The sequence below is a fragment of the Colossoma macropomum genome, unplaced genomic scaffold, assembly GCF_904425465.1.
Source record: "Colossoma macropomum unplaced genomic scaffold, Colossoma_macropomum, whole genome shotgun sequence".
NCBI lineage: Eukaryota > Metazoa > Chordata > Actinopteri > Characiformes > Serrasalmidae > Colossoma > Colossoma macropomum.
The window spans coordinates 15,961,637-15,988,397 of record NW_023494798.1 but is presented as its reverse complement, the minus strand read 5'-3'; the positions used below and the strand labels follow the sequence as shown (position 1 = coordinate 15,988,397).

The window sequence follows — 26,761 nt, the reverse complement described above, 5'->3', positions numbered from 1 at the left end:
GTAACCGAACACCGAGCGCGTGAGCGCGTTCACGTGACCGTGACCATAAGTCTCCCCGCAGTCAGCTGATGAGAGCCGTTTACCCGAATCCCAAAGCGGAGCGTCTGGACAAAACACCGTCCTGCAGGCGGGCTACGACTCGGAGGCGCCTATTGTCCTGCTGAAACCGACAAAATGAAGCTCATCTGTCTGCTGCTGTTGGCTTTTGCTGCATGGACGTCCGACGCAATTGTTCGGTAAAGTCGACAAAGACCTTATTGTTTGTTTATGCCAGAGTCCTTCAAACTCATACTTGCAGCTCCAGCGCTAGCGTTAGCTAGCTTGAGAGAGAGAGTCTCCTAAGTGCATTTCTGGGGCTAACTTCACTAGCTAGCTAAAACTGCGAAAAGTAATTCAGCCGACATCGTGAGGTTGAAACGGTTTATGTAGTTTAATGCAGCGAACCTGCGTTATTGCCTCTATCTCTACGTTTATGACTCAGCAGAAGTAGCTATTGTTAGTCTGCCCTGTTGCTCTGTATGTAACGTTAGCAAAAGCTGGCCCAGCTTAAGAAAACACGGGCTCTCTTCGTAAAGCAGACTTGGATGTCTGCACAAAAACACAAACTAAAAATATAGCTATGTGTATTATTGTCACTGCGAAACGGACCGCTAAAATATAACTGTCCAGTTTGAGGCATTAAAACTTGAGAGGGCTTTATGGAGCACATTGAGCTATCAAATTACATATAATCCGTTTCAGGACCACACTTTCTTCAAGTGATCAAAAAATGACTCAGTGCCCTCAGTGTGTCTTCACCTTAGCTGGTAACCTTTCCCCCTTAAAAGTCTTCGTTGTACAGTTATACGTAACGTTAAGTCCATTCATTTGGCCCACAAAAAGGTCGCTCGTTAAGAAAGCTCACACATCAACTTAACACCCTGCGTGTTTGTTTCCGTGGTGCGCTGCCGTGTCAAAGTCCAGCTTCGTCATAACACACAAACACCTTTTCTCGCACAGACGGAAGTTTCCAGTGTGTCAGGCTCATACTCTTATGACCACTGGGTATAGTCAGAGATTCTGGGTCTCTGGTTTGTTTAGATGAGTCAACATGCTGAGTTAGCCTATATCCTTCCTTTGCTTAACATCACCTTTAGTCAGTTTGAATGCTTCATCCTGCTTTAGTATGAGAAGGTTTTGTTGTTGGGCCTAATAGAACAGTGGGAGGTGGGTTTGTTTACTGGTCACCTGCTGTTCTTCTGTTCAATATGTTACCAGTATTGACAAGAGAAGCTAAAACCCTGCTAACTTTTGGACGCACAAATGCAGTTTCTGTCACTCTGTTGCATCAGATAAGGCAAAAAAAAGACTTTTCAGTTGATTTCATTGGTGCAGAATGGAACAGATCACTGGGAACATTCCTTTCATACTGCAGGTGGTGTTGGGGCTGAGAGATAGTGTAGTGTGAGCTCCTGATACAATAAACACAGCCTGTGTATTAACTCTTCAGTGTAATTTTTGCATGTCATTTTGCAGGATTCCGCTAAAGAAGTTTCGCTCCATAAGGCGTTCCATGTCAGACTCGGGGCGAGCTGTGGAGGAACTCTTGGCTGGCTCTCGGTTCACAAAGTACAATCTGGGTTTCCCCTCCAGCAATGGACCCACCCCTGAAACCCTTAAGAACTACCTGGATGTGAGTGCTTCTCACTCTGCCCTTTAAACTGATCTGTCTTAACTATTGCAACACTAGCCTGATTGTGCTCTTTTGCCCTGGTTCACTAATCTTGTTGAGTGACTGAAGGAAGGGCCCTTAATCATTTACTGAAGACCCTTGCTTGGCCTGATTGATTCAGAAATTCTAGTTTGAGAATAATAGTCACACATGGTTAATCAAAAAACTAGCAAAAAACTTTTAGGATCAGTTTCCCAAAGCCAGATAAGGTGTAAATCTGTAGTAAAATTAGTTTTCAGTGATGATTCACCATTGGCAATGTTCAAGACTAAGCTTAATAGGTCTAGAAAATCAGCCTTTAATGAGTTAGTTGTCTTATAAATGCTCATCATGCCATATGATGGTACTCATTGGGTACAACCATATGTGGAAGTACATGCAAGGACACTCATGATAATATAATGGGAATTGGTAAATTATGCTGTGTTCTGCAGTACCAAAAATATCATAGTTGTTTAATCAGTGACAGAAATTCAGTATCATGTTTTTTTATAACACTAAACATTTAATCAGCAACTAAAATTGTGGCTTGCTGAGACCACTATTGCTACAGCCAGAGAGTGTTGTGTGTAGTTCTGAGGAATTTTTTTTTTTCACTGCTTTTTTCCCCTCCATCTATCTGAGACCACAATGTATACAGGAAGGAAGTCATTTTAGAAGACAGCAGTCCTGCAAGATAGGTCACATGAATAGTCATGATTAAGAATAAACTTTTTTTATCGTCCTGTCTGGCTGAACTTAGCAGAACTGAGCACAAAACTTGCTTGGTCATGTTTTAAAAGAAGAAGTATTTGGTTCTTTTTCTCTTTATCATAAGCAATAATAAAATGACAACAGTGTTAGGCTGTGCTTAAGACTGCTTATCATGAGACTGTTTGTCATACCTCCCTGAAAAAGGGCTGACCATGCTGTGTCATGAGAGTTGACCCAATCGGATTTGGCAGTGGCCTGGTGGTTTTATTGCCAAGTAATAACTTTATAAACAATGTTTGTTGTAAAATATGTTTTCCTTTTAGTTTGAAATAACTTTGATTATATTAATCTGTGTGTTTTCATTGTGCTTTCGTGTGGAGTTCAGCATATAATCCTATTTAGACATTACTTATGTTTAAGAATTTGAAGATGTTTTCATTTTCTATTAAAAGGCTCAGTACTATGGAGAAATAGGTCTTGGCACTCCAGTCCAGTCCTTTACTGTGGTGTTTGACACTGGATCCTCTAACCTGTGGGTGCCCTCTGTCCACTGCTCTCTCACTGACATTGCTTGTTGTAAGTCATGATTTAGTCTTTGTATAGAATGTAATTTTTTAGGTTATTGTTAGTGCTGAGCAAAATTAATTTTAAAATTCTGTATCACAGTATTTTCCAAATATATCACAGTATTTAAGTTTGCAATAATAGAATTATTGACCACATGCTTCCTGTGTGCTGGATTGATACGAGTGTCTTGGAAACCAGAAATAGCTTTTGATTGTTTTATTCTGATCAGTTTCTCTTAATATTACTTTAAAATGAACTTTGCACAGTATTGTAAATATTAACCAGACAAAAAGCACATTTACAAAAAGCATACTTGCTATTTATTTCATTTTTTTATTGATTTTTAACTGTTCTTTCTAAACAATATGAAGCACTAAGCACATTATATACGTTGCACTTAACTGTCGATGTGGATACCATGAGTAAAGCACACAAAATAGACTTATGAAATAGAAGTTACTAAAAACAAACCTCTTGGCAACAGGCTTTGATATATTATGGAGTTTATTCTAGATATAATGCTTGTCTATTGCTATAATATCTCTGTCATGGTGTGTCAATGTCATAGTCTAGTGGAAATGGTGACATATTGCCCAACACTAATTACCATTGTGTTTTTGCACTCAGTTGTATTGTGAATCCTTCTTATGCAGAAGGAGGTTGTTGATAATCTCTGTATAACATACATTTAATATGATATTGATTTTTCAGTGCTTCATCACAAGTACAATGGGGCCAAATCGAGCACCTATGTGAAGAATGGCACTGCTTTTGCCATTCAGTATGGCAGTGGGAGTCTGTCTGGATATCTAAGCCAGGACACCTGCACGGTAAGTATAGGAAGGATTTTTTGGAGAATTTTTCTTTTGAAGTTAACTGACTGACACTGAAATTTACTATGTATTTTAGATTGGTGATATTGCTGTCCAGAAGCAGATATTTGGAGAGGCCATAAAACAGCCTGGAGTTGCCTTCATTGCAGCAAAGTTTGACGGCATTCTGGGTATGGCCTACCCTCGTATTGCTGTGGATGGGGTTTCTCCTGTTTTTGACATGATGATGAGCCAGAAGAAAGTAGAGAAGAATGTGTTTTCTTTCTATCTGAACAGGTTGGTGTTTGCTGCATGTACAGCCACTGTACTGGCCTATTGAAGCACACAAATAGTTTTATGTGGTTAATAGTCAAATAGACAAGTGAGTGAAAAGGTTGAATAAGAAGCAAAAAGTCAGCATGGCTGTATTTAAAACTGCTGAATTCAGTGTGAACATGCTGATTTGGTGAACAAGCTTGTCAACCCCCCCAATTTCTTGTTTATTATTAGTACTGATTGGTTTTTTTTTGTTTTTTGTTTTTTTTCCTTCTTTCTTTGTCAGGAACCCAGATACTCAGCCTGGTGGTGAGCTACTCCTGGGTGGCACCGACCCCAAGTACTACACTGGAGACTTCCACTATATCAATATCAGCAGACAGGCATACTGGCAGGTCCACATGGATGGGTGAGAGTTCCTCTCTGATGACTTGTCATTCCCTAACAAAGTCACGTTTCTGTTATGCTTTGCTCTGAGGAAGCCACCGCTGCGTTCATGCTGATTCATAGAGATTAGACAAAGCAAAAACTGCAATGTGAAAGAAAATGGCCAGTTTCACATCCTTTACTCAACTATTGCACAAGACAGTGACTAGTACTTTTTTCTGAAATTCAATCTTCCTCTTAAGAGAAGTCAGTAAATTGACCTGTATTGAAGTGGTTGTTTTCCCTAAGACATGGAGTGGTGGAAATGAAGGCTAAAGTGCTTGGCAGGTGACTCTGATATGCTTTTTATCATACTTTGGCCAGTAGTAAATGGGGGCCTTTCTACACAAAGAGCTGCAGAGAAACCCTTTAAATGACACTGATCCTTTGGCTGACATTTGCACATCATTATGTTGTATAGATCCAAAGATGGATAGACTTAATTACCGTTCTCATATATCAAATGTAGCATTGTGTTGGCATTTTTGCCAGCATCTGTCACAGTCCTACATTTTTATTAGATAATTTTAGGAACTTCAGTTCAGTTTCAGGTTTGCCCTTGAATAGATTGCTAGATTTGAATTGTTTTCCCCCCCAGTATGAGCATTGGCAGCCAGCTGACCCTTTGCAAAGGAGGCTGTGAGGCCATTGTGGACACTGGAACGTCTCTGATCACTGGACCCGCAGCTGAGATCAAGGCCCTGCAGAAGGCCATTGGAGCCATCCCCCTCATCCAGGGAGAGGTACAACACCATCATGTTATTTTTAATGAAAATAGTGCTGAAATGGTGAACTATTTATATACTAAAATTATCATTTTCCTTTACTGATCATCGTTAGATTACTTTAAAATTACTTTTAATAAACGTAAGTTTATAATGCCTTCATGCATTCACTAATTCATTAATTTATTTGCTGTTGCTAAAGATTCATCTGTGTTTCTCTGTAGTATATGGTTGACTGTAAGAAGATCCCTTCCCTTCCTGCTGTCTCCTTCACCTTGGGTGGACAGTCCTACACCCTTACTGGAGAACAATACATTCTCAAGGTTAGTCACAAAGCAAACAAGGCTCTACTGTTTCTTCTACATTAATCTCATTAAGGTTAATTGTTATGTGGGCAGATTAATGATGTGGCAAACCATGCCATATATGTTGAAACGTAAAACACACTGTTTTTGTAAATGCTTTTGCAAAAACATTCACATTCTGAGTTATTGGAACATTTGCCTCAGGAGGGCACATGCTGTTACCGCTAGGCCATGGTGTAAATATTTACCAAAGGGGCAAGCAAGGCACAAAGACTTTGTAAAAACAACTTCCCTGTCTCTTTTGTGTGTTTGTGTGATCAGGAGAGCCAGGCTGGTAAAGAAATCTGCCTGAGTGGTTTCATGGCTCTGGATATCCCCCCTCCAGCTGGGCCACTGTGGATTCTGGGTGATGTGTTCATTGGACAGTACTACACAGAGTTTGACCGTGAGAACAACCGTGTGGGCTTCGCCAAGGCCATATAAGCCCAACCTACTGTAGGCTTTTCTTCAAAAGCAACGGGTAGGGGAGAAGTCAAAATAAGAGTAGGAAAAGAACTCTCCACATCATATCAGCTGCTTTAATAATACCTACATAGCGATATGATAGTGTTGTTTTGCACTGTGCTTTGTTAGCTTGTAAAAAATACTCCGTTATGGGCTTGAGAAGTCTAAGTGAATCAGGGAAAGGTACTACAGATACGCTAGGAGAAATAGAGATATGTGAGAAATGTGGTTTTACTGAGTTTTAATGTTTTTACAATTTCATGTCAATCATTTTTAGCTAGTTTCAGTTTTACTGTTTGCCTTTTTTGAAAATACCTCTTTGATCGAACAAGTACAATTGGATGAAATAAATGTTTTAAAACCTGTGTTAATAACCTATATTTACTTCCCCGTTGCCCGCTCATTTAATTTGCTTTCTTTGTTATGGGTTGGGGGCGGTGCTTTACGTTTGGCTGATGTGCATAATAATTATGATCTTCTGAAATGTTGAAAACCACAGCACTACACTGATTATTACTCTAATTTAGACTTCCATCCTGTCTAATAAACAGCCATGTACCAATACCATTAAACAGATGACACAGTGACTTGCTTTGGATGAATGGTTTTTTTTTTGTTTTTTTTTCCTTCTTCATTTTTAATCTCAATGCAGAAAAAAAGTTTCAGAGCATTTTCATGGAAAATTAAATATTTACAGTAATTAGGCAGAATTGAAATTCCATACGATGACAGTAGATAGGTAAACTAACAAAAAAGAACTAGCATTTGGGATTTTTAGCACTGCTTACCAAAAACATATCTTGATATCCAAACTATCATCAGATAAATATATTTATAATATATATTTACAGAATACCTTAAATTTACAACATCCTCCTTGTATTCTATAAACAAATGAGAGATTAGGCACACATTTTTCAGAACAATCGGGTTTAAATGCCATCCACACAATGGTGCACAATGTCATAGCAATTTTATCAAAGAAGTGTTGTATTGCATGTTGTTTTTTCACATTTTGCACGTACAGTACATTCTAAACTCTTCCAAAGCGGCTAAGCTGCTTCTAATCTCATTGATGGACAGTAACTGCCCTTACTTGCGACATGATCGGTATTTACAGCCGTTCTACGGTACAGCAAAATCCCTAGGCTACACATCCGCTCAGACGTACAGGGAAGGGAAGGAGTGTTCACATGCGCACGGGTGATGTTTGAGGGTGCGGGGTGCATATTATCTACAGACATAATACATGATGAAATACTGTTTTCAAGGCTATAAACAGCATAGTGAAGTATAGTGGTTAGGTAGACTAAAAGATGGTAATGTGCGTGTTTAGTTAAATGATAAAGGGCCCATTTTCTATGTTTTTCTTTTAATTTTTTATGTTTCTTGGTGTGGTACATAAAACCATACAAGTCATAATTCATAATTTTTCCAACATATTTTTAACCCTAACGGATTTAAGAGGTTTGTTCTTACAAACTGATTCCTTCAAAAGTGAAAAGCAGTGCAGACTAAAAACAAACAAAACTTTTGGCAACTTCATTTGGATGTTTGGCATCTTTGGAAGGCTGCAATGATATTTAATTTCTTTTAGCCAAAAACAGCACAACATTTACTATTTTTGCCACATATCCAGTTGCAATGATTCTGCTACAGACTGTCAGCAGTAACAACACACCTAATCACTTTAAATTGAATGGGTGGCTAAACTGTAGAGAAAAAAGTGTTGTGGGTGGTCAAATCTGTTCATGGTTGTGAGATCACATGCTGCAGCTTATTTTCCATATAGAAATTAAGAGATTTTAAAACATTTAAAATGGTTACATAGTTCATCAGACTATTGCATTTAAAATAAAAGAACACTGGTTTTCTATTAAATGGACCCTTTATGAAGTTGAAATGTGATTGAGATTGACAAGTTTTAGGGTGGGCATGTGTTCAGTCAGTAGGTAGAGGGGTTGAAATGGGGAAAACAGTTGGAGATGACAAAGATGTGTGGTATGAGAAAGATGTGCTTGACTGACATTGTTGCCAATGTCATGGAGGGTGAAGCATGATGAATGGTTGTGGAATGGTAAGAGTTCACATATAAGCACTGAGCTTGTCCTCACAAATCTGACTCGGGCATGTCCGGCGTGTCGGCCATCAGATAACCGATGCTATAGTGACCGTTGGTGGCAGAGTCTGCTTGCTTAGGGCCACTCTGTTTGCGATAACTGCTGTTGGGAGGCATGGGTGAAGGCGCTTCGCTGGGGGTCTTCCCCTGGATCAGACTGGTGTCATCTCCCTCATCTTCCTCTCTGGTTCTGCTGGTTCTGCGCACGCTCTCCTTAATCATCCGCCCCTTCTTATAGGAGATGGTGGACATGCCACCGGCATTCTCGTCAATGATGTTAAAGTAGCGTAGCACGAAGACTATTGGCACGGGAAGGATGGCGGTGACCACTAGCGTAATGCAGACAGCCAGGCCCCATGGTGGGTAGCTGAGGGATTGCTCCTGAGCCTGAGACACACAGGCACAACAAATGGATTATTCCGGCAAACACTAGCAACCTTAATCTTGAGCTGAAGCCATCCGCCATCCATTCCTGTTAAGGACTGTTGTAAAGCGACATAGCCAACAACAACAGCCCTGATTACATCAGTCAGTAACTGAACTGCTACTGATTAAGTACATTCTCTGCACTGGATTGTGAATAAGCTAACAGTATGTTTCGCGTTAAAGGAAACCTTTAAGGCAGGCCATAAGCCACCATACTGGTACAACAGATGGCGATTTGGTGTAATTCTCCTAATCTGAAACATTAAAGAAGGCAAAAGAAGCGCTGTGGGACTCACCAGCTCCTGAATCCAGGCACTGTAGCTGGGAGGAGCCATGCCCAGCTGAATGACACTGGCACTCAGCAGAGCTAAGAGCAGCAGAGGGGTCACATACTTCCACATGTAGTAATAGTAGCGGAAGGGAGTGAAGCCCAGCATGTCCTTTAAATCCTCGAAGAACCTGAAGGAAATCAGATAAGTGGGTTTTTCAAAGTAGAGTGCACAAGAGAGAAAACTAAACTCAGGCAGTTGCTTGATGACCAGATTAGTTTTGGTTCCTTTGCACAGAAATATGCAGAAACTTATCTGGAGTGTCAGAAATGCTACTTGAGAGATTATCATTTCACAATTAAACTCCTCCTCAACTGTCTGAGCATTAGATACAGTTATACAAAGTTCAGCTGTGCTGCTAGTTACAGTACATATATTTACATTTAATATTTACATTCTCCACTTACAGTAGTACAGCAGATTATAGTAACATACAGTAGATGGGACAGTAGTTCTTGACTTTTCCAATCCAGAAATGTTACAAGTGAACTAACAATCTTTACTAACAATATAACAATCTTTACTAACTATTTACTTTCACCAAGTGAGGATGTTATACATTCAACTCTATACTAAAGTTTGTGAGGCAAGGTTCAGCCATCCATTCAGCTGAATGAACCCTGTGAAACATCTTGTAAAAGGAGGGTTTCTGTGAGTTGCTATTTTTTTTCTGTGACTTGCTACTTTGCTATGTTTAATGTCCAGCTAGAGAGCACAGCACATGGCATGATGACACTAGACATTAAGCACTACTACCACTAGATGGCACTGCTGACCCTCTCAAAAATTATAATTCTTTGTGCAAAAACCAAAACAAAAACACTAAAAGCTGCGCTATCAAGAAGGGATGCACCAATATGACAAACAGTCAACCTCTAGTGGCTGGGAGCGTTTCCAGCGGGGGCGACCCTGAAATACAGCATTTTTTTAAAAAATTTCTTTTCAGTTAATGCTGTTGTATCCTGGCTTAATGTTTCAGTGCTGTTGAGTTTTTTTATCTTTTCTACAAATGCAGCGTTTTTAAAAGCTTAATTTCTGGTAATGTATTACATTCTGCCTTTTGTATTTGTGTTCTGCATTTTGAATTTGTGTTCTGTCTTTTGTATTTGTGTTCTCACTTTTGTATTTGTTCTTGCGTTCTGTCTTAATGCTGTTCTATTCTCAGCTTTTGTTTGCTTCGTAAATGTTGTGATATGACTCAGCAGGCCACCGTAAGTAACTGCTTATACTGATAAATTTATTATTGTGCATCCCTAATTTCAAGCCTTTCAAATACAGCATACAAACAGATGTGACATACTTCTCAGTGCCATAGACCCAAGCCACAGCCACATTTTCCAGAAAAACTACAATGAGGAGGGGCAGTGTAGCGGAGTAGTCATCAAACATGGCCACAAAGTAGTTGCCCGATCGCTGAACAAAGATCAGGCCAATGCTGAATGCCAGCACACAGCAGCCAACTGTAAGAAGGCCAGAAAAAGTTAATAGCAGTATTTAGTAGATAAGAAAGACACATATGTAACAGATTCATGATCCAAATGAATGAAAGAACAAACGAATGAACAAAAAAAAATGTAAATTTATAAACTTATCATGTGTAAATGCTGTGGTTAGCAATGCCTTTGGTCTGACCTGTGAGGAACTCTTTGCGCACTTTGAAAGTGTCCACGATGGGTGTGATGATGCCCTCAATAGTGCCAAACATGCTGCCCAGGCCCAGATTCACCAGCATGAGGAAGAACATGACTGACCAGAAAGGGGAGGCCGGGAAGTGGGTCATTGCCTCAGTGAAGGCAATGAAGGCCAGCCCTGTGCCCTGCACTGCCTGAGGAAGTGAGAGAAAGCAGCACAGTGGGTATTTAGCTTCATCATGTAACTTGGAATTAAATGTAAAAGCACAGAGTCACTTTTCGCAAATGCTTACATTAACACTACACTTACTACACTACACCACATTTACAGTAAAGACCATGCTCGCAATGCTTTCTGACCCCAGGACAGCTATTATACTGTAATTCCAACTAACACCTTAAATTCCAAGGTGTATTGCATCCTAAAGCATGTTATTCAGTAATTACATGGACAATGCAAACTGGCTGACTTATTCTTAAATTACAGGAGTGAGGAATGAAAGCCTGGACAGGCTGACAGATACTGGCCATTTAAAAGGCTAAAGTGTTGGGACAGATTGTTTATTTGGAGGCTAGGTACTACTCTGAGCCCTGTGAGCAAAAGCAATTAAATTCCAGTTTGGATTTTCAGTGAAAACAGGCAATTTTAGTCTATAACTCTGTAATTCCTTTGTCATGTCTGTTGGTGCCACAATTATTGCTTTACTTTGTCAACAATTATTCACTCTGATTCAGCTCACTAAGGTGTGGAGGTTTATTTACAAAAACTAACACATACAAAGGCCAAAGTCAGCTTGTGCTGTGAATAAATGTGCTCAGAGTGACTACTGTCTGTTCTTGCTCCTTTGTATGCCCAAAGGTAAGTATGGCATCACCCCAGCAGACTCCTACTGCATGTATTTCTGTCTATTTCATCATCTAGAAACGCATCGCTCAAATCTCTCACTCTCCACCCACACTTCCTCTTCCTCATGCGGGACAAGCTTTAGTTTACAGTGCCCCATCTACTCCGGACAAGATTTAAAAGAGCATTCTCTATGAAAAAATGTGTTTTTTTTATCTATAAGAAACCTTTACTACATATTCTCTATATAAATGACACAGAAGGATGGAAATGATTAAATGCATTTTGTATCACAAAACAAAGAAACACTTTAGTGCAATGTGTTCATTAAATTTAATATTTAAGTAGGTATATTTTCATTTAGGTGATAGTAAAAAAACATTTTGTCTGTTTTACAAATACTTTAGACATTTTTCAATGTACAAAAAGGCATTTTTGCTCATTATGTAATGTTAAATAATCCATGCCAATGGAATAGCAAAAAATGTGTTTCAAACATGCATATTTTTTATTCTGTGCATAAAAGTGGTCATTTAAAAAGAAAAACTTCAACAACAACTAGGGAATTCTTTAGTTAATAGCAAATGAGAACCTGTAGTGTCTGTTAGCATTACATAAACAAGGTAATGTAATTCCTGGAATGATATCATGTGCAATATAACACATATTCAGAGAACTGAACAAGAGCAAGCCTGCCTTTTCAGCTCCCTACCTTGTTCAGCTCCTCTTTTATATCACAGCTGTCCAGGCCCAGGCGAGAGTAATCGCTCTCCATCACGCCACGGATGATTTCAGTGATCTGCTGGTAGTCCTCACTGCTCACATGACTGAAGTTGATGTGGTGTGGAATCAAGTCATGACTTATCTCGTTACCCAGGTAACCAACAATCTTCTTTGCGTTCCTAAAATTTAATAAAACAGGATGGTTGTTTTTATAGACAACAATTTGATGAAAAACTTTTAACCAGTGCTGATCATTCTAAGGTCATGAAAAGCATGATGAATTTTATCCCTTAAGTAAATAGGAAATGTACATCAGCAACTACATGTGTTCAGTGTCTTCGTGCCAGAGTAAAGTACCATAGGTGCTCTTGGACTTTCCTAACAACTTTTCCCTGTATTTGCTTTTGTAACAAGGCTGGACTTACAGCTCGACACATTTGGCGTTCATGATGTTAGCTTTAAAGCCCAGCACGGCAAACACTACCAGGGTGGCCAGCACAGAAGTGAAGAAGTTGATGAAGGAGACCAGCACAGCATCAAAGTGGCAGTTGTTGTCTCGCTTGTTGTAGCTGGAGAAGGCAATGACTCCGCCGAAGCCCAGACCCAGAGCGAAGAAGACCTGAGTAGCAGCCTCTCGCCATACTTTAGCCTCTAGCATGATCTCCAGCTGAAAGAAGACACACACCTATCACCATCTGACCAAGTGAACATTCTGAACCAGCCAGGTAAGACATTAAGGAAGGCCCTTATGATACAGATGACAGCGGAAAAATAGTTATCTCACTTAGCACATTCCTTACTGTATAGAACAATTTTCTTTTTGCTATTATTTGATGTACAGATGACAAATTAAAGAAAACAACCTCAAGTTTTGAACCACCACAAGCCACGAAAACAGTTTCAATGTGCGTTGGCATAGATTCTACAAGTATCTGGAACTGTACTGGAAGAATGGAACACCATTCTTCCCAAAGATATTCCCTCAATTGGTGTTTTGATGATGGTGGTGGAGTACTAACATGATGGTCCAAAATCTCCCATAGGTGTTCAATGGGGTTGAGATACTCATTAAACCATTCAGTGGTTTAATGGTGCCATGTGGATGGGAGTAGTCTCATCCTAGAAGAGACTGCTCCCATCAAGGTTTCATCATAGGATAAAGGTGGTCAGTATAACAATTTGTATTGATTTGCAGTGATTATTCCCTCTAAGGTGACAAGTGGACCTAAACCTTGCCAGTAAAATGCCCCAGAGCCACCAAACTCCCTCACTGTAGGGGTCAAACATTCAGGCCTGTATCATTCTCTTGGTGTATGCCACACACACACTCACCCTCTTGTGGAGAATATGACTCATCTGACCATATCACTGTTTTTCACATCTCTGTAGACCAGTGTCTGTGTTTTTTACACCACAAATGTGCATTCATCTCTTTTAATGAGTGGTTTATTCACTGCAACCCTACTATAATATCCCTCTGTAAGTAACTGTGGACAGACTGTTTTGGCTGACACAGTCTGATCACGTCCTGCATTGACATTCTCAGTCACCTGAGGAATTGTTTCTCTCCTGCTGTTGCTTACGCGTCTCACTACTACACGGGCATTGTGGTTATTGAATATGCGCTTTTGACCACAATTTCTTGTCAAATTTTACTTTTATCTGTTTTTATAGAATGCTGAAATGCTTCTCTTTCAACAAAAAAAAACCCAAAACATTATTATGTGAATAAAAATTATGCAGTAGTATTATTTCACTGTAAAAATATCCGTTACTAAAGCCAGCCAGCAGAAGATAACAAATATAGCACAAAACACACTTTGATAAACTTGTGCCGTGACATATAGAGACAGACAGACACAAAAACAAGCACACTCACTGAGACACAAACACTGAAAATCTTTGATGTGAGAAGAGATGGTGGTCTGAGACACAGAGCAGATCACAGAGCAGACATGTGACAGCACTGTGTATGTGTGTGTGTGTTATGTAAAGTAGCTGGTGGAGGTACACAGGCTGCTGAGATGCAGGCTGTCTGCTGAAGGAGGAATTAATTTGTTTCTGGAACCTGCCACACTACAGGCACAGACGCTTGCTGGGAGGATGGACAGGACAATCTCGTTTCTATAGTTACTATTATTGTTTTCTGCAAATTCTGTTAAAACACGTAGAGGAGCACATGGAGTAATTGTTGATGAACAATTTGACAGTGATGATGTAAATGAGATGCACTGTGTGCGTTCATCATGTTAAATGAATTGCACTAAACTGTTGTTGTGATAGCTCTTCATGGCGGCATTAGGTGTTTGCGTAGGACTTAACCCCTTAAACTCTAGTTTAATTATTCAGTTATTAACCTATTTAATCTTACATTTTCCCCAGCTATGTAAATACATCATGAATTTTCCTCCTTGGACAGCCCCATGACACAAACTATATGCCTTTTCGGAAAATGCTTTATTCTTGGACACAATTGTGACCAGTTGAGTCAAATGTTGCCTCAATACAACTTTAATTAGATCTAATACATGAAACCCAAGAGAGATAAAAAAAATGAACGGATATACAGTAAACCGTACATCAAAGAAAAGAAAAAACCTGAGGCAGCTTTCTGTTTTAATGACAGAAGTGTTCCATGTCTCTATTGGATCATCATGTTCTAGTATGGTTCTAGTATGCCTAACTTGTCAGATAAGGTCAAGCTATATTAAAGAAAACAAATGAATATTAGAATTATTAATGTCGAATATGAGCCACTGTGTTATCTCACTAGTTACAACTGTGACCATCCACATGTATATGTTTATAAATACAAATAGACCGTTTAAAGATTAAAGATTATATGTAATCTGGTAGTTGTATCTGTATTAACCGTGGTTTTATGTCTAACTTTTTCTCAGGCCTGTTCTTAAAGTAATTGTCTCTGGTCATGTGACCAATTACAGCACCCATGTAAAGTGCATTTGAAATCAAGACAACTAATAATTTAGATTACACTTTACTGTTCAGTAGAAAATACAACAAATCTTTTACAAACTCAAAACAAAATTTGAGATTTAATTTTTTCATCTTAAAACTGAGTATTCAGTAAGTACTATGAACCTAAAATGTAAGGTATGTGGTTATGAGAGTGAGGAATTGAAGTGTGGGTTCATGTATGGGCACACACATGCACACACACACACACACACACACACACACACACACATACACACACACACACACACACACACACACACACATATGCATACACACAGTCACTCACCTTGGGGGTGAACATGTGGGCGATGCCGTCTACAGAGCCCTTTAGCAGGAGGGCCCTCACCAGGAAACAGATCAGCACCACATAGGGAAAAAGGGAGCTGAAGTACATCACCTTAAGACAACCGAAAAACAGCATGTCACTGAAAAAAGCTGTAAGTAACATATTTCGCTGCAGCAAAACAGCTCAGCTGCACCCAACATCACACTGAATGCATTTGAGAGAAAAAAAACAGCTTCTATTTTTTGCACACAAGCTTTTGAAATGTTTGTAATAATTCCTCAGGAAACTGCACCTCACAGGCTGTGATTCTACTACTGTATTATCAACTTTGGCCTGTAGGGGGCAGCCTTTGTCTTGTCCACTGGCTGCTTGGTGGTTGTTCACCGTTTATGGTTCTTCAAGCTTTCCTTAATCTTGCCCTTAAATCATAATTTTCTGCAGGATGCTAAGAACGAGGACAGTCATGATTTTTTTTGCAAAGATGCACTAGCTGGGGGCTGTGAGTGTGTTTGCCTCTGTCGCAATACAACAATGCATAACAGCTCTCACAGTCATACAAAGCAGACAGCCTAGTATTCCAAGTATAACTTCAACAGACTGTGGGCTGCAGTGCAATGGTCTTAAAGGGTTGGTTCAGCAAAAAATTAAAGGACCAATTTTCACACTTAACACCAGATGTAGTCCACTACCCAGAACATGTTTGGTGAGCAAAATTTGCTTCTTTAGTTTAGCGCTGTAGCTACGAGGTTATTGTTGCTAAACAAACACTTGAACTCAATAGCCACCCAAAACACTTTTCTAAATACACCTGCAAAACTTCTTTCAACCTTCTCAAATTACATTCAGGGGAAAGTGAAAACTGTAAATTAGATTTTTTCCTGAACCATTCTTTTACTATCTTCCATTTTCTCCTTAAATGCTGTGCTGCAAATACTAATGTTATTTTCAACCTTATTAATAACCTTATTAGTTAATCATATAACATTTTCATTCATTTTACATTGTTTACACACAATCCTATTTACTTCGAGCTTCATCAGTAAATAATAATAAACCAGGCTTAAAGATGCATTTTCAGCTTACCATTAGCTCAATGTTACAGGCTTATTTTAATCTTTAAAATAAATGCAATGAAAATGTAAAGTTACCACTTCAGGGAAAGATGCTAAGAAGTTCAACTACTAAAAATAAAAGAAGAATGTTGTGTAATTTACCACAGTGTGATAAAAGATAGTCTACATCCTTTCAAAGGGGTGAAGGAGATGAGGTAGTTTCTCTTAGATTTTTCTTTATACAGTCAAATAAAGATAAATGCTATAAAGAGAAAGACCAAAAAGCCTAAATTACAAGATTTCACTAAATTACAAGATAGTAGTTGAATCATACATTTCTGTGGGGTAGTTTTATAGCAATCCACTTGAATCGTCTGCCTTTAGAAGAGCCTTTAAACGCTCAGTTTCCTGCTCCAGACATACTGTACTTGGACACCCCTTAAAAAACCTCAGTTTGCCTTGCCAACAGATTGTTCACTTTGCCAGTGAGAATAGTGCGCGAAAAACCATGGCAACGGGCAAGGCTTTTTGTTCTCTTTTTAACACGTGCACACATGCACACACACTTACACGCACACATACACACTTGTAAAAAATGTCAGAAAAAAAGAGCACGTCCATGTGGGATTTCTTTTTTTCTTGAAATACGCTTTTGTGGAAACTGTGAATGGGACATTAATATTCTTTTGTTGTTAAGCTTCAAAGACCTCCCTGACCCCCTTCAGTTTCTGACACGGTCCAGTCCCAGATCTTGCCCTGCTATGCTGGCAGGCAGAGGCCCATACAGAGGCAAAGGGCCCACACTCACTGTAATCAGCCCACCAGCACGCTATTAGACTGAGAGGACATTAATAAAGCATGCTTGATCAGAGAACTCTACTTTACATACTGGTGAATAATCTGGTGCATTTCAACACATCCCTTCACTGAAGAAAAGCCTCCATCTAGCATTGTTCTAATAGGTCTAATGATGAAAGAGAGCGCACAGGACAGAGTGAATGCTGGCTGCTGTTGGAGGTCTACTAAATGAGATAAAGCCTTGACTGGAGTAGAATGTTATATCGCAGCCTCATGGGGCGCTACAGGCACAATAATCCATAAAAACAACTGCCTAGCCTGTTAAATAGTGATTTCCCGCCATAAAGACAAAAGAAAGAACCCAGTTCTACTGAGAGGAGATCCTGGTGAAATATAAACTTTCCCTACAAGTACCTAACAATGTAAACAGATAAAACTGACATTTAAATGGACTCATAAGATTATCTGCAGACATTTCTACCTTGAAGACCCTTTTTTAACTAATATAATACCTTTTACTTTGAATATCACTACACTGGCTAATGCCTGTCACGAGATCAGAGAAAACCTACAAGAAGGAAAGGAGAGAGGTCAGGAACACACTGACGTAAGAAGGCCCCAGGGCTAAGCTGCTGGGGTGCTATGTTGCATTCTGACTGTGCTAATCTACACCACCCTGACTTGAATCACATGAGAGACTGGAGGTTTTTAGTGCCACTAAAGGCATCTGCTGGAGGCAATGGGAAATATCTCAATTCTTATGACTGTGCTTTTCATGCTAGTGTTGCTATGACCTTCACAGTGGTTATTATAACCACTTTCTAACGTAAAGGGCTGCTGACTTTATTAAGCTTGTTAACATGCAAACCCCAGAATAAATATACAGTCGTATACAAAAGTTTACATACAAATTGCATGTTTTATTAATTTTCTATATGAAAATCAGTTAAAACATCCTCTAACTTTTGCACTGACTCCATTTGTTTCAGTTTATGATTTTTTTTTCAATATGCTAAATTCAGCAGACAAACAGTAACTGTTCATTAAAATGTGCAGAAGTGTGTTCTTTGTAGAGAATGTGTACTTATTATCAACCAAACGTATAATTCAACCAACGGTGCCCAAACTTTTGCATACGATGGAATTTACTATTAATATTGAGTTTTAGTCTTAGCTGCCTCACAAAGCAGAAACCATGTTTTTTAAATACAGTGTGTCTTTCTGTGTGTGTAGGATGTGGTTTGTTTATGAAAAAGGCATATTTAGATTCTGCTTTATGTCCTGTTGAAAAGAGGAAAGGTTCTCTGGTTTACTTAGTCTATGTATAGTAGCTTAACTATGTGAAGTCTTTGTACTGTATTTCCATTTGTTTTTTGTAGACTTGGAGAGGAAGCCTACATCCTTTTATTCTTCCAGTCTAAATTTAATAAATTCCCAAAAACACCTTTTTTATTGACATTATATTTTCTAAATTATTGCTGTTTTTAGGAACAACCTACGTTTATTTACATACATTTATACTGATGCATTGTACTGGGTTGTAATGCTGATACTGTCTACATACCATCATAGATCCAGATTTTCCCAATTCCACACTGTTGCTGCCCTGCTTACCTTTCCTGAGGACTGGATGCCTTTGATCATGGCCAGACACACCATGGCCCATGCGGCCAGCAGGCACAGAGTCATCTTCCAGTTCAGCCCTCCACTCTCTGAGATAGAGTTGGAGATGTCCAGAGCCTCGCGGTACCAGTAGTAGGTGGTGGCAGAACTCTTCTCACACTCAGGCACCACATCTGAATAACAAGAACAGTGAGTTCCAGTGTGAGCAATATGGAGCTTGGTTTAGAAAAAGGCAATTAATATATTCAGATATGTCCCTGTGATACGTAGAAAGGTTCGTTAGTTAGTAGTGCATAGTTACTATTGCCACTGAATATTTTTAAAATAAAAATATTAAAATTAAGGTCTCACATGTGCTGGTCTTGTTTTTGACCAGAGGGCACTCGTGCCAGGGTAGAGGATGCTGGAAGGACTGGGAGAAGTAGAAGAGACTCCAGCCAATGATAACATTGTAGTAGAGGGCCACAAAGAAGCACACCTACAGCAGTAGAGAACACATGTAAAACAGTGTACCATATGCTGCCCAGGTCAAGAGCACTGAAGCACAAAATAAAGCCATCCACAGCCACTAATGAGCAGCTCAATTAGCCCTTTCTTTCTTGGGCAGTGGCTATGTCTGTCTTTAATTATCTTTATCATGGACCTGAAATAACGAATGTGTGTACGGATGCTCATATGGGAGTACTATATGAAACTCACCACACAGCTGGCAAAGCCGATGCCGCCAAGTCGAGGGCTGATGTAGTTCCAGACACCGATGCTGCCACGGCGAATCCGCTGGCCCGCTGACAGCTCCAGGAAGAACAGTGGGATGCCAATCAACACTAGCAGGACAAGGTAAGGCACCAGATATGCTCCTACAAATGCCGACGAGATGCATCTTAATTGTTGTTTAAGTGAATAATTAAAAATGCATTAAGGAGTCAATTAAGTGGCAGCAGTGTACTCCAATAGAATAGAAAAAAGCTTATATTAAACATCTACAGATGACTTAGATATAAAATCTGTGCTGCAGGCATCATTAAACATTGTCAGGTTCTGAAGGAAAACTAGAGGCAATCAAAACAGATTACACTATCAACCATCAATGGCAGAGAAAAGAACATTCCTTTGTAACACCCTCAAGGAGACACAGTGACCATACAATGGCAGTGCATTGAAACAAGGAATGGGGCTGAACTTGTTTGGCTTTTAAGGTCTCAGGGGCTGGAGACATGTGCTAAGGTCATGAGGCAGTGAGACTTTTCATTTTTCTCTCTCCTTTCTCTCTTTCTTTCAATGACTCAGGTTTCAAAAGCCAAAGCTCACTGTGTAATATTTACAAGACTCAGAGTACTTTAGCTGCCTGTTTCGTCAGGACGAGTGTGTGCTGTGTCAGTTTCAGCATAGCTGTTGTTTCATTCTGACTCTCAGGCTAATAACCTCCTGCTCTTGTGCTAAACCACCACCTGCTCTGAAGTCTTGCCACAGCCACAGTGTGTTAGCACTATTCTGTACCGCTTAGCTAAACAGAGAAGTCCTGTTGTGATATATTCATTCATGTTTGTAGACTTGGAGGGTTGAGACAATATTCCAACACCTTTTTCAGTCTCAGCTGAATACATTTAAACACTTTCCATTCACTTTATATTTTCTGCAGTAAGAAGCAGTTACTAGTAATGGCATGATATCATTTTGTCTATTTTCGATACCAATACCAATGCTGAAAACTTAAGTATCAACCAATATGATACAATATTTTTTTGCTGCAAAAATTACTAAACTTTAAAATGAAATATTTTTAAGCAAAGCACTTCATTTATGAAGGCCATCTAAAACTAGTTTATCATGCTTAATTTGCTTCAACGCTCTGCTATCATACAGAAAGACATACATAGCTAACAACCCTTACTCATAAAAAGAAAAGACATATTTTTACTCTGCTAAAATTCTACATTGGGTAAGATTGGATTTATTCTTGTTTTTGTTCTATATCCGATCCAGCCTTTTTAGCTGATATTGGCCTGAAAATGAGGATCAGATTGGTGCCATCTCTAGGTATCACTGCTGCTGTTTAAGGTAAATCCAAACTGTTTTAATGTACTTGTTTTTTAAGCATCTGAAAACAAAAGCTACACATTATATTGATGAACTGGTCAATAGAAATGATCCAAAATAATATGGAATAAAAATGTCTTTACATCCACTTAGATGCCCAGTTTCCCAGTGTCACCAAACATTCTGCTCTTCCAATGTACAAATAAATATGTCATCAAATATTGGTTTGAAAGATTGATTGAATTTAATCTTCTGTCCAATGCAGATAATTTTTTAAACCAATGTTCTGCTAACACTGATATAAATCAGATATCATTATGCATTGTATTCCTAAATTGTCATTTGCTTGCATATACCGTTCTATGAATGCTAGGGATGCTTTATTTTTGATATAGAACTGGTGCATAATGGGAAGGATATTTAACTTTAAAAAGGTTCTTCACATTCACAAAAATTCTTTTCTGAAGAATCATTTCTTGAAAGACATTTAATGGCATCATTCTTTTGCCCTGTTTGCCCTTTTGGGCACCAGAGTGTAAATAAAGTAAATAAAAATAATAATACAATTCATTCTTTTAATGAATATACCCAGGAGGATAAAGTGACATTTGGCCTTATCACATTCTCTTTGAGTCACCAAGCCGTTCTTTAACCACACAGATAAATTAAGAGACTATAATTTTTTGTAAAAAGAAAAAAAAGGCCTTTGTGTGATTGTTAGTATTACTCCAGAGGAGGAGGTCATTAATACAGAAGGTTATGGCGCAGTGTCGGAAGGTGTTAGAAGGTACAGCTGTCTGATGTGACTTGGACAGTGAGAAGAGGATACTTAGAACAGAGACAGCGAGCAGACATGAAGACAGGCAAAGGCTCAATCACAGCCACACGTACAGCCTGGCCATTTTTAATCTAATTACAAACCAGCACAGCAGGGCAGCCACTCACTTATAAAGATCTGGAAAACGATCACTGTGGTGGCAAAAACTTGGTCTGTGACACACTTAGACACACCTGTGAGCACCTAAATGTGGTCATAGCTAAACTACACTCACACACACATATACAAGCACAAATGTCTGTACAGTTGTTAATATATAAATACTTAGTGCTACCAGCAGGCCATCTTGAGCTACTATAAATCCATTCTCAATGTAAACAATACATACAGAATGCTCTCCAACTCTAGTCAAAGTAGACAGAAATTGGCATGAATAGGCATACTGTAACTACTGTACGCCTCTATCAGAAAGACTAGGGTACTACAGTATAATCAGCTTTCTCTGGAGACTGAAGGGCTTTGTATAATCTCAGGGTGGAAATGTAACCTATGATTATCCTCCAGACATGACAAGAGCCATGCAAGACACATGCAAGATGTATGCAAGTGTTTCCATCACATTACAGGCAAAGCAGACTGTGATAGAAACACTTCTTGAAAATAAGGAACTGTCTCTCACTTTACACAGCAAAGGGGAACTGATACTGACTGTCTAGTTTCTTGCAAAGTTATGTAGTAGAATGTCATTCATTCATTACTACAGGGTCCCTAGTGTGCTGCTCTATGGTGCCACTACTTCTAAGGCCAATACTTTGTGCTTTTATTTATAATTCATTCTGACTGATCTCTCCTGGTGTGTATCTCACACATCAACAGCCTACATATCATCCTTCATTCTTTGCCCTCCTGTAGTGTTTGTCCTCTTGAAGTAGGCAAATAGACATTGACAGTTTCCATTGTCATCTATTGCCACTCATAAAGAAAGAGGGTGTAAAGACAGACAGCAGATATGGCATCATGGTCTCATATGGCACCTCACATAGTGTAAAGGCCTGCACTTACAAGAACGGCTTATACAGTAGACAGTCAAAAAAGCATCCTCCCAGTTGTAGAGTAGCAGTTTACTCATCTTGCATTAGAATAAAAAGGGCATGTTTTTAACTAGGTTTCTTCAGAACTTTCCAGAGTGGCATGGCTGGAGTGATTATCTTGGGGATTGATTTACGAGACTCTATCTCCATCATGCAGAGGGTATTTCTCACTGAGGGCATCACCTCATCTCTGAGTCACACCTACACCCAGGCACAGGAGGAAACATCTGTAAGAGTCTCATTAGCAAATCAGTTAAAAACATTAGTTGCTGGTATAAGGCAAAAAATGAGTCACCTCTTTTACCTCAAACAGCATATCATGGAAAACATAATTTTCCTTGATTTTATACAATAAAACGGTTTAATGATGCATGTTAACACTGTTAAGTTTAAAAACTCCACTCCCCAGACCTTACAGGCCATTAATAGAAACTAAGCTGCAAAACCACAATTTAAATTGTTTTTGTGATGACACATTTTCATGTATCTGTCTATTTAGCTTGCAGCAGCTTAACCTTGCCCATTCACACTGAAGCTGTAAGGAGTTTTTTAGCCTGGACTGCTTTTTGAATGAGGCACAATACAGTACAGCTAATCAGAACAGAGGTCATTTCCATATATCAGTTTTAAAGACGCAGCAACCAAAAAAGCCTGTTTAATCCTAAGGGGTAAAGAGAGAATAAAAAATAGTCATGTAAAAATTAATGAGTACTGTTTTTGGTAAATAAACCTATCAAATCTTTATGAGTTGATCACAGGGCAAAAAAGCGACAAATTTAAGATATGTACCCTTTAAAGGATAGATGCTTCAGTCACATGGCCCTCTCTTCACAGCGTGAATAGCTTGCACACTTACGCAAATGCTTGATTTCTGCCAAAGTTCAAATTACTTCACACATGCCCATTAATATTTATCAAGATTTTAAATACAAGGCATTTATAAAAAATGGACAAAAGGTGACAATAAGAAGTACTACATCACATCTATAGTCTATAGGCTTGGCCAACTGGGCTAAACAGCAAGGATGCAACAGTTTTAATACAGTATTAAAAAGTGCTAAAAAGTTGAAACAATAAACATTTGAAACAGCGCAACTGTATTTCTGATTTGTGCCTCAGTTTTTCCGAGGGTTTCTCATTTAACCGACTTGCTTTAAAAACAAATTTCGGTATCGGACAGATGTTTAGATTCGACTCATATTGTGAACCAATATTTGATTACGTACATATTGTACTCTGAAAGAGCAGAATGGTTAGGTGATGGTGGACTTTTGTACTGAAATTATATTGACTTCACTGTATTTGCAACCCTATAGCAATGTCATATTTCACTGGAGGTCTAATCCAGGTCACTTTAGTCCCATGCTAAATGTTTATTTAGCATCGGCATCGGCAGATATGTACATAAAAAATACTGGATATTGCCATTGGCCCACAGTTCCCATGTCAGTGAATCCTATTTCAGATGAGCCAAAACAATCTGTGTAGTATACAACTATATAATTAAGACATTATAACAAACAATATATCGAAAATCAAACCGAATCTTAATTGAAAATCATATCGAACCCTAAAAACTACGTATCGTTACACCCCTCATAGGCTAAGCAACGGTTTTCACGCTTAGTGAACGAACACCTGCTCGGCTCATGATGCTGAGTTAGCTGTAATGAGATGAGAATTTCTTGTGCTTTTGGGAAAAAAACAAACAAACAAACAAACAAAGAAAAGAAGCAGGACTCACCCCCTCCATTTTTCTGACACAGGTAGGGGAATCTCCACACGTTTCCGAGTCCGACGGAGAAGCCAACCTGCGCGAGGATGTACTGCAGCTTGCTGCTCCACGCGGGTCTCTCCTCCTCAGCGCCGCACGCGCCCTCCTCCGCCTCGCGCGCCTTCTCCCCAGCGGCCGCGCTCACGGCCAGCGTGCTCTTCCGGAAGGAGTCGTCGCACGCGTCCTCGTTGGAAAGCAGGTCTTTGACAGACTCCGTGACATCGTCGTCGTCAAGCTCTGCTATCTTGACGGCTTTGCTGTTTTTGGGCATTTGATAAGTGGTGAAAATGTCTCTCTCTTTTCTGGCGGATGGGGAGGGAGCTCGGTCACCTCAGCTCTTCAGGGGGAGAGTCAGAGCAGCAGAGGCGGCTCAGATGCTGAATTTGTGCGTTAAGGATGGAGAGAAAAGGGCGGCGTGTTCCAACAATTATCTCCTCATTGTCACAGAACGGACTGCTGGGATGCAGAAAGAAAGAGCGGGGAATTAGACCACGTGGTCATCCGTACACAAGCGCTTTGGGTTCATCTAGCACGGTGCTGTTTCTACACTCTTTTAAAAAAAGCCGGTCCTTCAAGGGTTCTTCAGTAAAAGGAGGGTTCTGTTAGAACCATTTCATGCTTAACTGATTGTTTGCATAGTGAAATGGTTCTTCAGACAGATCGAGGATTTGTTTTGGGCTTATATGGTTCTATGTAGAACCTTTTTGAAAATGGTTCCATATACCAAACCAAATTCCTTGTATGTATGAGCATGCCTGGCCAATGAAGCTTGATTCTGATTGTGATAGCATCAAAAGGGGTTTTCTATTGGGTAAAGCTTGAATAACCCTTTCTGGTGCTATATAGAACCATACACAACAATCAATATGAAGAACCATTTCGCCATTTAAAGTACCGTTTAAGCATCAAATGCTTCTATGTAGAACTCATGGTTCTAAACAGAACATTCCCCTTATCAAAGAACCATCTTATTTAAGAGTCTAAACGTATTTAATCGAAATGTATTTCACCATAGTTTAATAAGAGAAATTATGTAAAATTATCCATGCAATGCTTGTTTTGGCCTAGTGAGATGAGTGAAAATAGTGACAGTGGTTACATGATATCCAAAGGACAGGCGTCTCTACAGAACATTCATGTTTGAAGTCTCCATCTCTCGCACAGCCCAAGCACCGCCTACAGTGTTTTCTATTTATACAATCACTGCCAAAACCTATTTCGCCGGCCTGCTGAAGCGTTGTGACTGGATGGTTTACTCTGGAACGATCGTCGTCCTGCGCTGTGATACCGGAGCTCACAGTGCACGAGGTCATTTGCATAAGAACCCAAACACTCCTCAGCATCGCGCAGCGGCCACTCAGAGAAGAGCACCGCACCGAAACGTTCACTAAAACCCTCTTTTTAAAAGAACACGAGATATTTCACACTAGAATATCCATGTGTGTCGAATATCTATTATGTAGAGTAAAATGTAGGCTATTCCACAGCGGCGAAACGGCCCCACAGCCACGCTGGTTGTGATGCGGCAGCCTATCGCTGCCCTCCATCGGGGCTTAGGCCATTATTAGAGCTCTCATCTCCTCCAGATTAGCCTCCTCTAATACGTCTTTCCTTCATTTTAACAAAACCTTCATGCAAGTTTGACCCCAAAAAAGTCACCGTGACCGTGTCCTGTCCTGAAATGTACAAATAAAATCCAAGAACTCTTCTGAATAAATTGTAGCATGTGGCTGAGGCAGAATGAAGAATTCCTCTCGGGCAAATACAAGCATGAATCTCACCATTTCATTTCTTGCCCACATTGTCTGTGTAATTGTAAGGATTTAAGAATTGAGCAAATGCATACAAATGATTAAATAACCTAAATTTAATGCTCAGTTATAGAAAATGGATGGTTAAATTAGTTAATCAACAGCTTTATCAAAGAATTAAGCTAACGTTAGATCCCCGCCCAAACGTGTGCCATACATGTGGGGTATTTCATCATACACCGCACCGAGCCTGCTGCCTGCGCATCCTTCCCTTCATGAACAAGGCCACAAAAAAAATCATGAAAAACAAAGACATAAAAGGGATTCTTACCTTTTAGGAATCAATAAAACAGTCAAGTCTACAGCTCTTAAAATTTCTCAAGTTATAATTTGTGATAGTGCGAGCTCGTTAGCGCTGCGCATCTCTTCTCCTCCATCTGATTCTGATGATCCTGCCGGTGCTGCCTCACAAGACGCTTCGCCTTGACTGACAGTTATGGA

At 39.5% G+C, this 26,761-nt stretch overlaps 2 protein-coding genes across 3 annotated transcripts; one reads left to right on the top strand and one right to left on the bottom strand.

Moving 5' to 3' along the window:
* Positions 1-52: 52 nt before the first annotated feature.
* Positions 53-6,606, top strand: ctsd (cathepsin D). Its single transcript, XM_036584641.1, has 9 exons — positions 53-236; positions 1,516-1,672; positions 2,857-2,980; positions 3,683-3,801; positions 3,881-4,080; positions 4,346-4,468; positions 5,084-5,228; positions 5,435-5,533; positions 5,837-6,606. The coding sequence occupies exons 1-9, from the start codon at positions 175-177 to the stop codon at positions 5,996-5,998; spliced, it is 1,191 nt and encodes a 396-aa protein (XP_036440534.1). The 5' UTR covers positions 53-174; the 3' UTR covers positions 5,999-6,606.
* Positions 6,281-26,707, bottom strand: slc6a15 (solute carrier family 6 member 15). Of its 2 annotated transcripts, none has more exons than XM_036584639.1 (12): positions 26,592-26,707; positions 24,480-24,965; positions 19,529-19,686; positions 19,181-19,307; positions 18,821-19,002; positions 15,357-15,467; positions 12,517-12,758; positions 12,081-12,270; positions 10,526-10,718; positions 10,194-10,353; positions 8,861-9,023; positions 6,281-8,525 (listed from the first exon to the last, which is right to left on the bottom strand). In XM_036584639.1, the coding sequence occupies exons 2-12, from the start codon at positions 24,778-24,780 to the stop codon at positions 8,130-8,132; spliced, it is 2,223 nt and encodes a 740-aa protein (XP_036440532.1). In that variant the 5' UTR covers positions 24,781-24,965; positions 26,592-26,707; the 3' UTR covers positions 6,281-8,129. The 2 variants fall into 2 exon arrangements, with proteins under 2 accessions (XP_036440532.1, XP_036440533.1); XM_036584640.1 differs by having other exon boundaries at positions 24,480-24,962.
* Between the last annotated feature and the right edge of the window lie 54 nt (positions 26,708-26,761).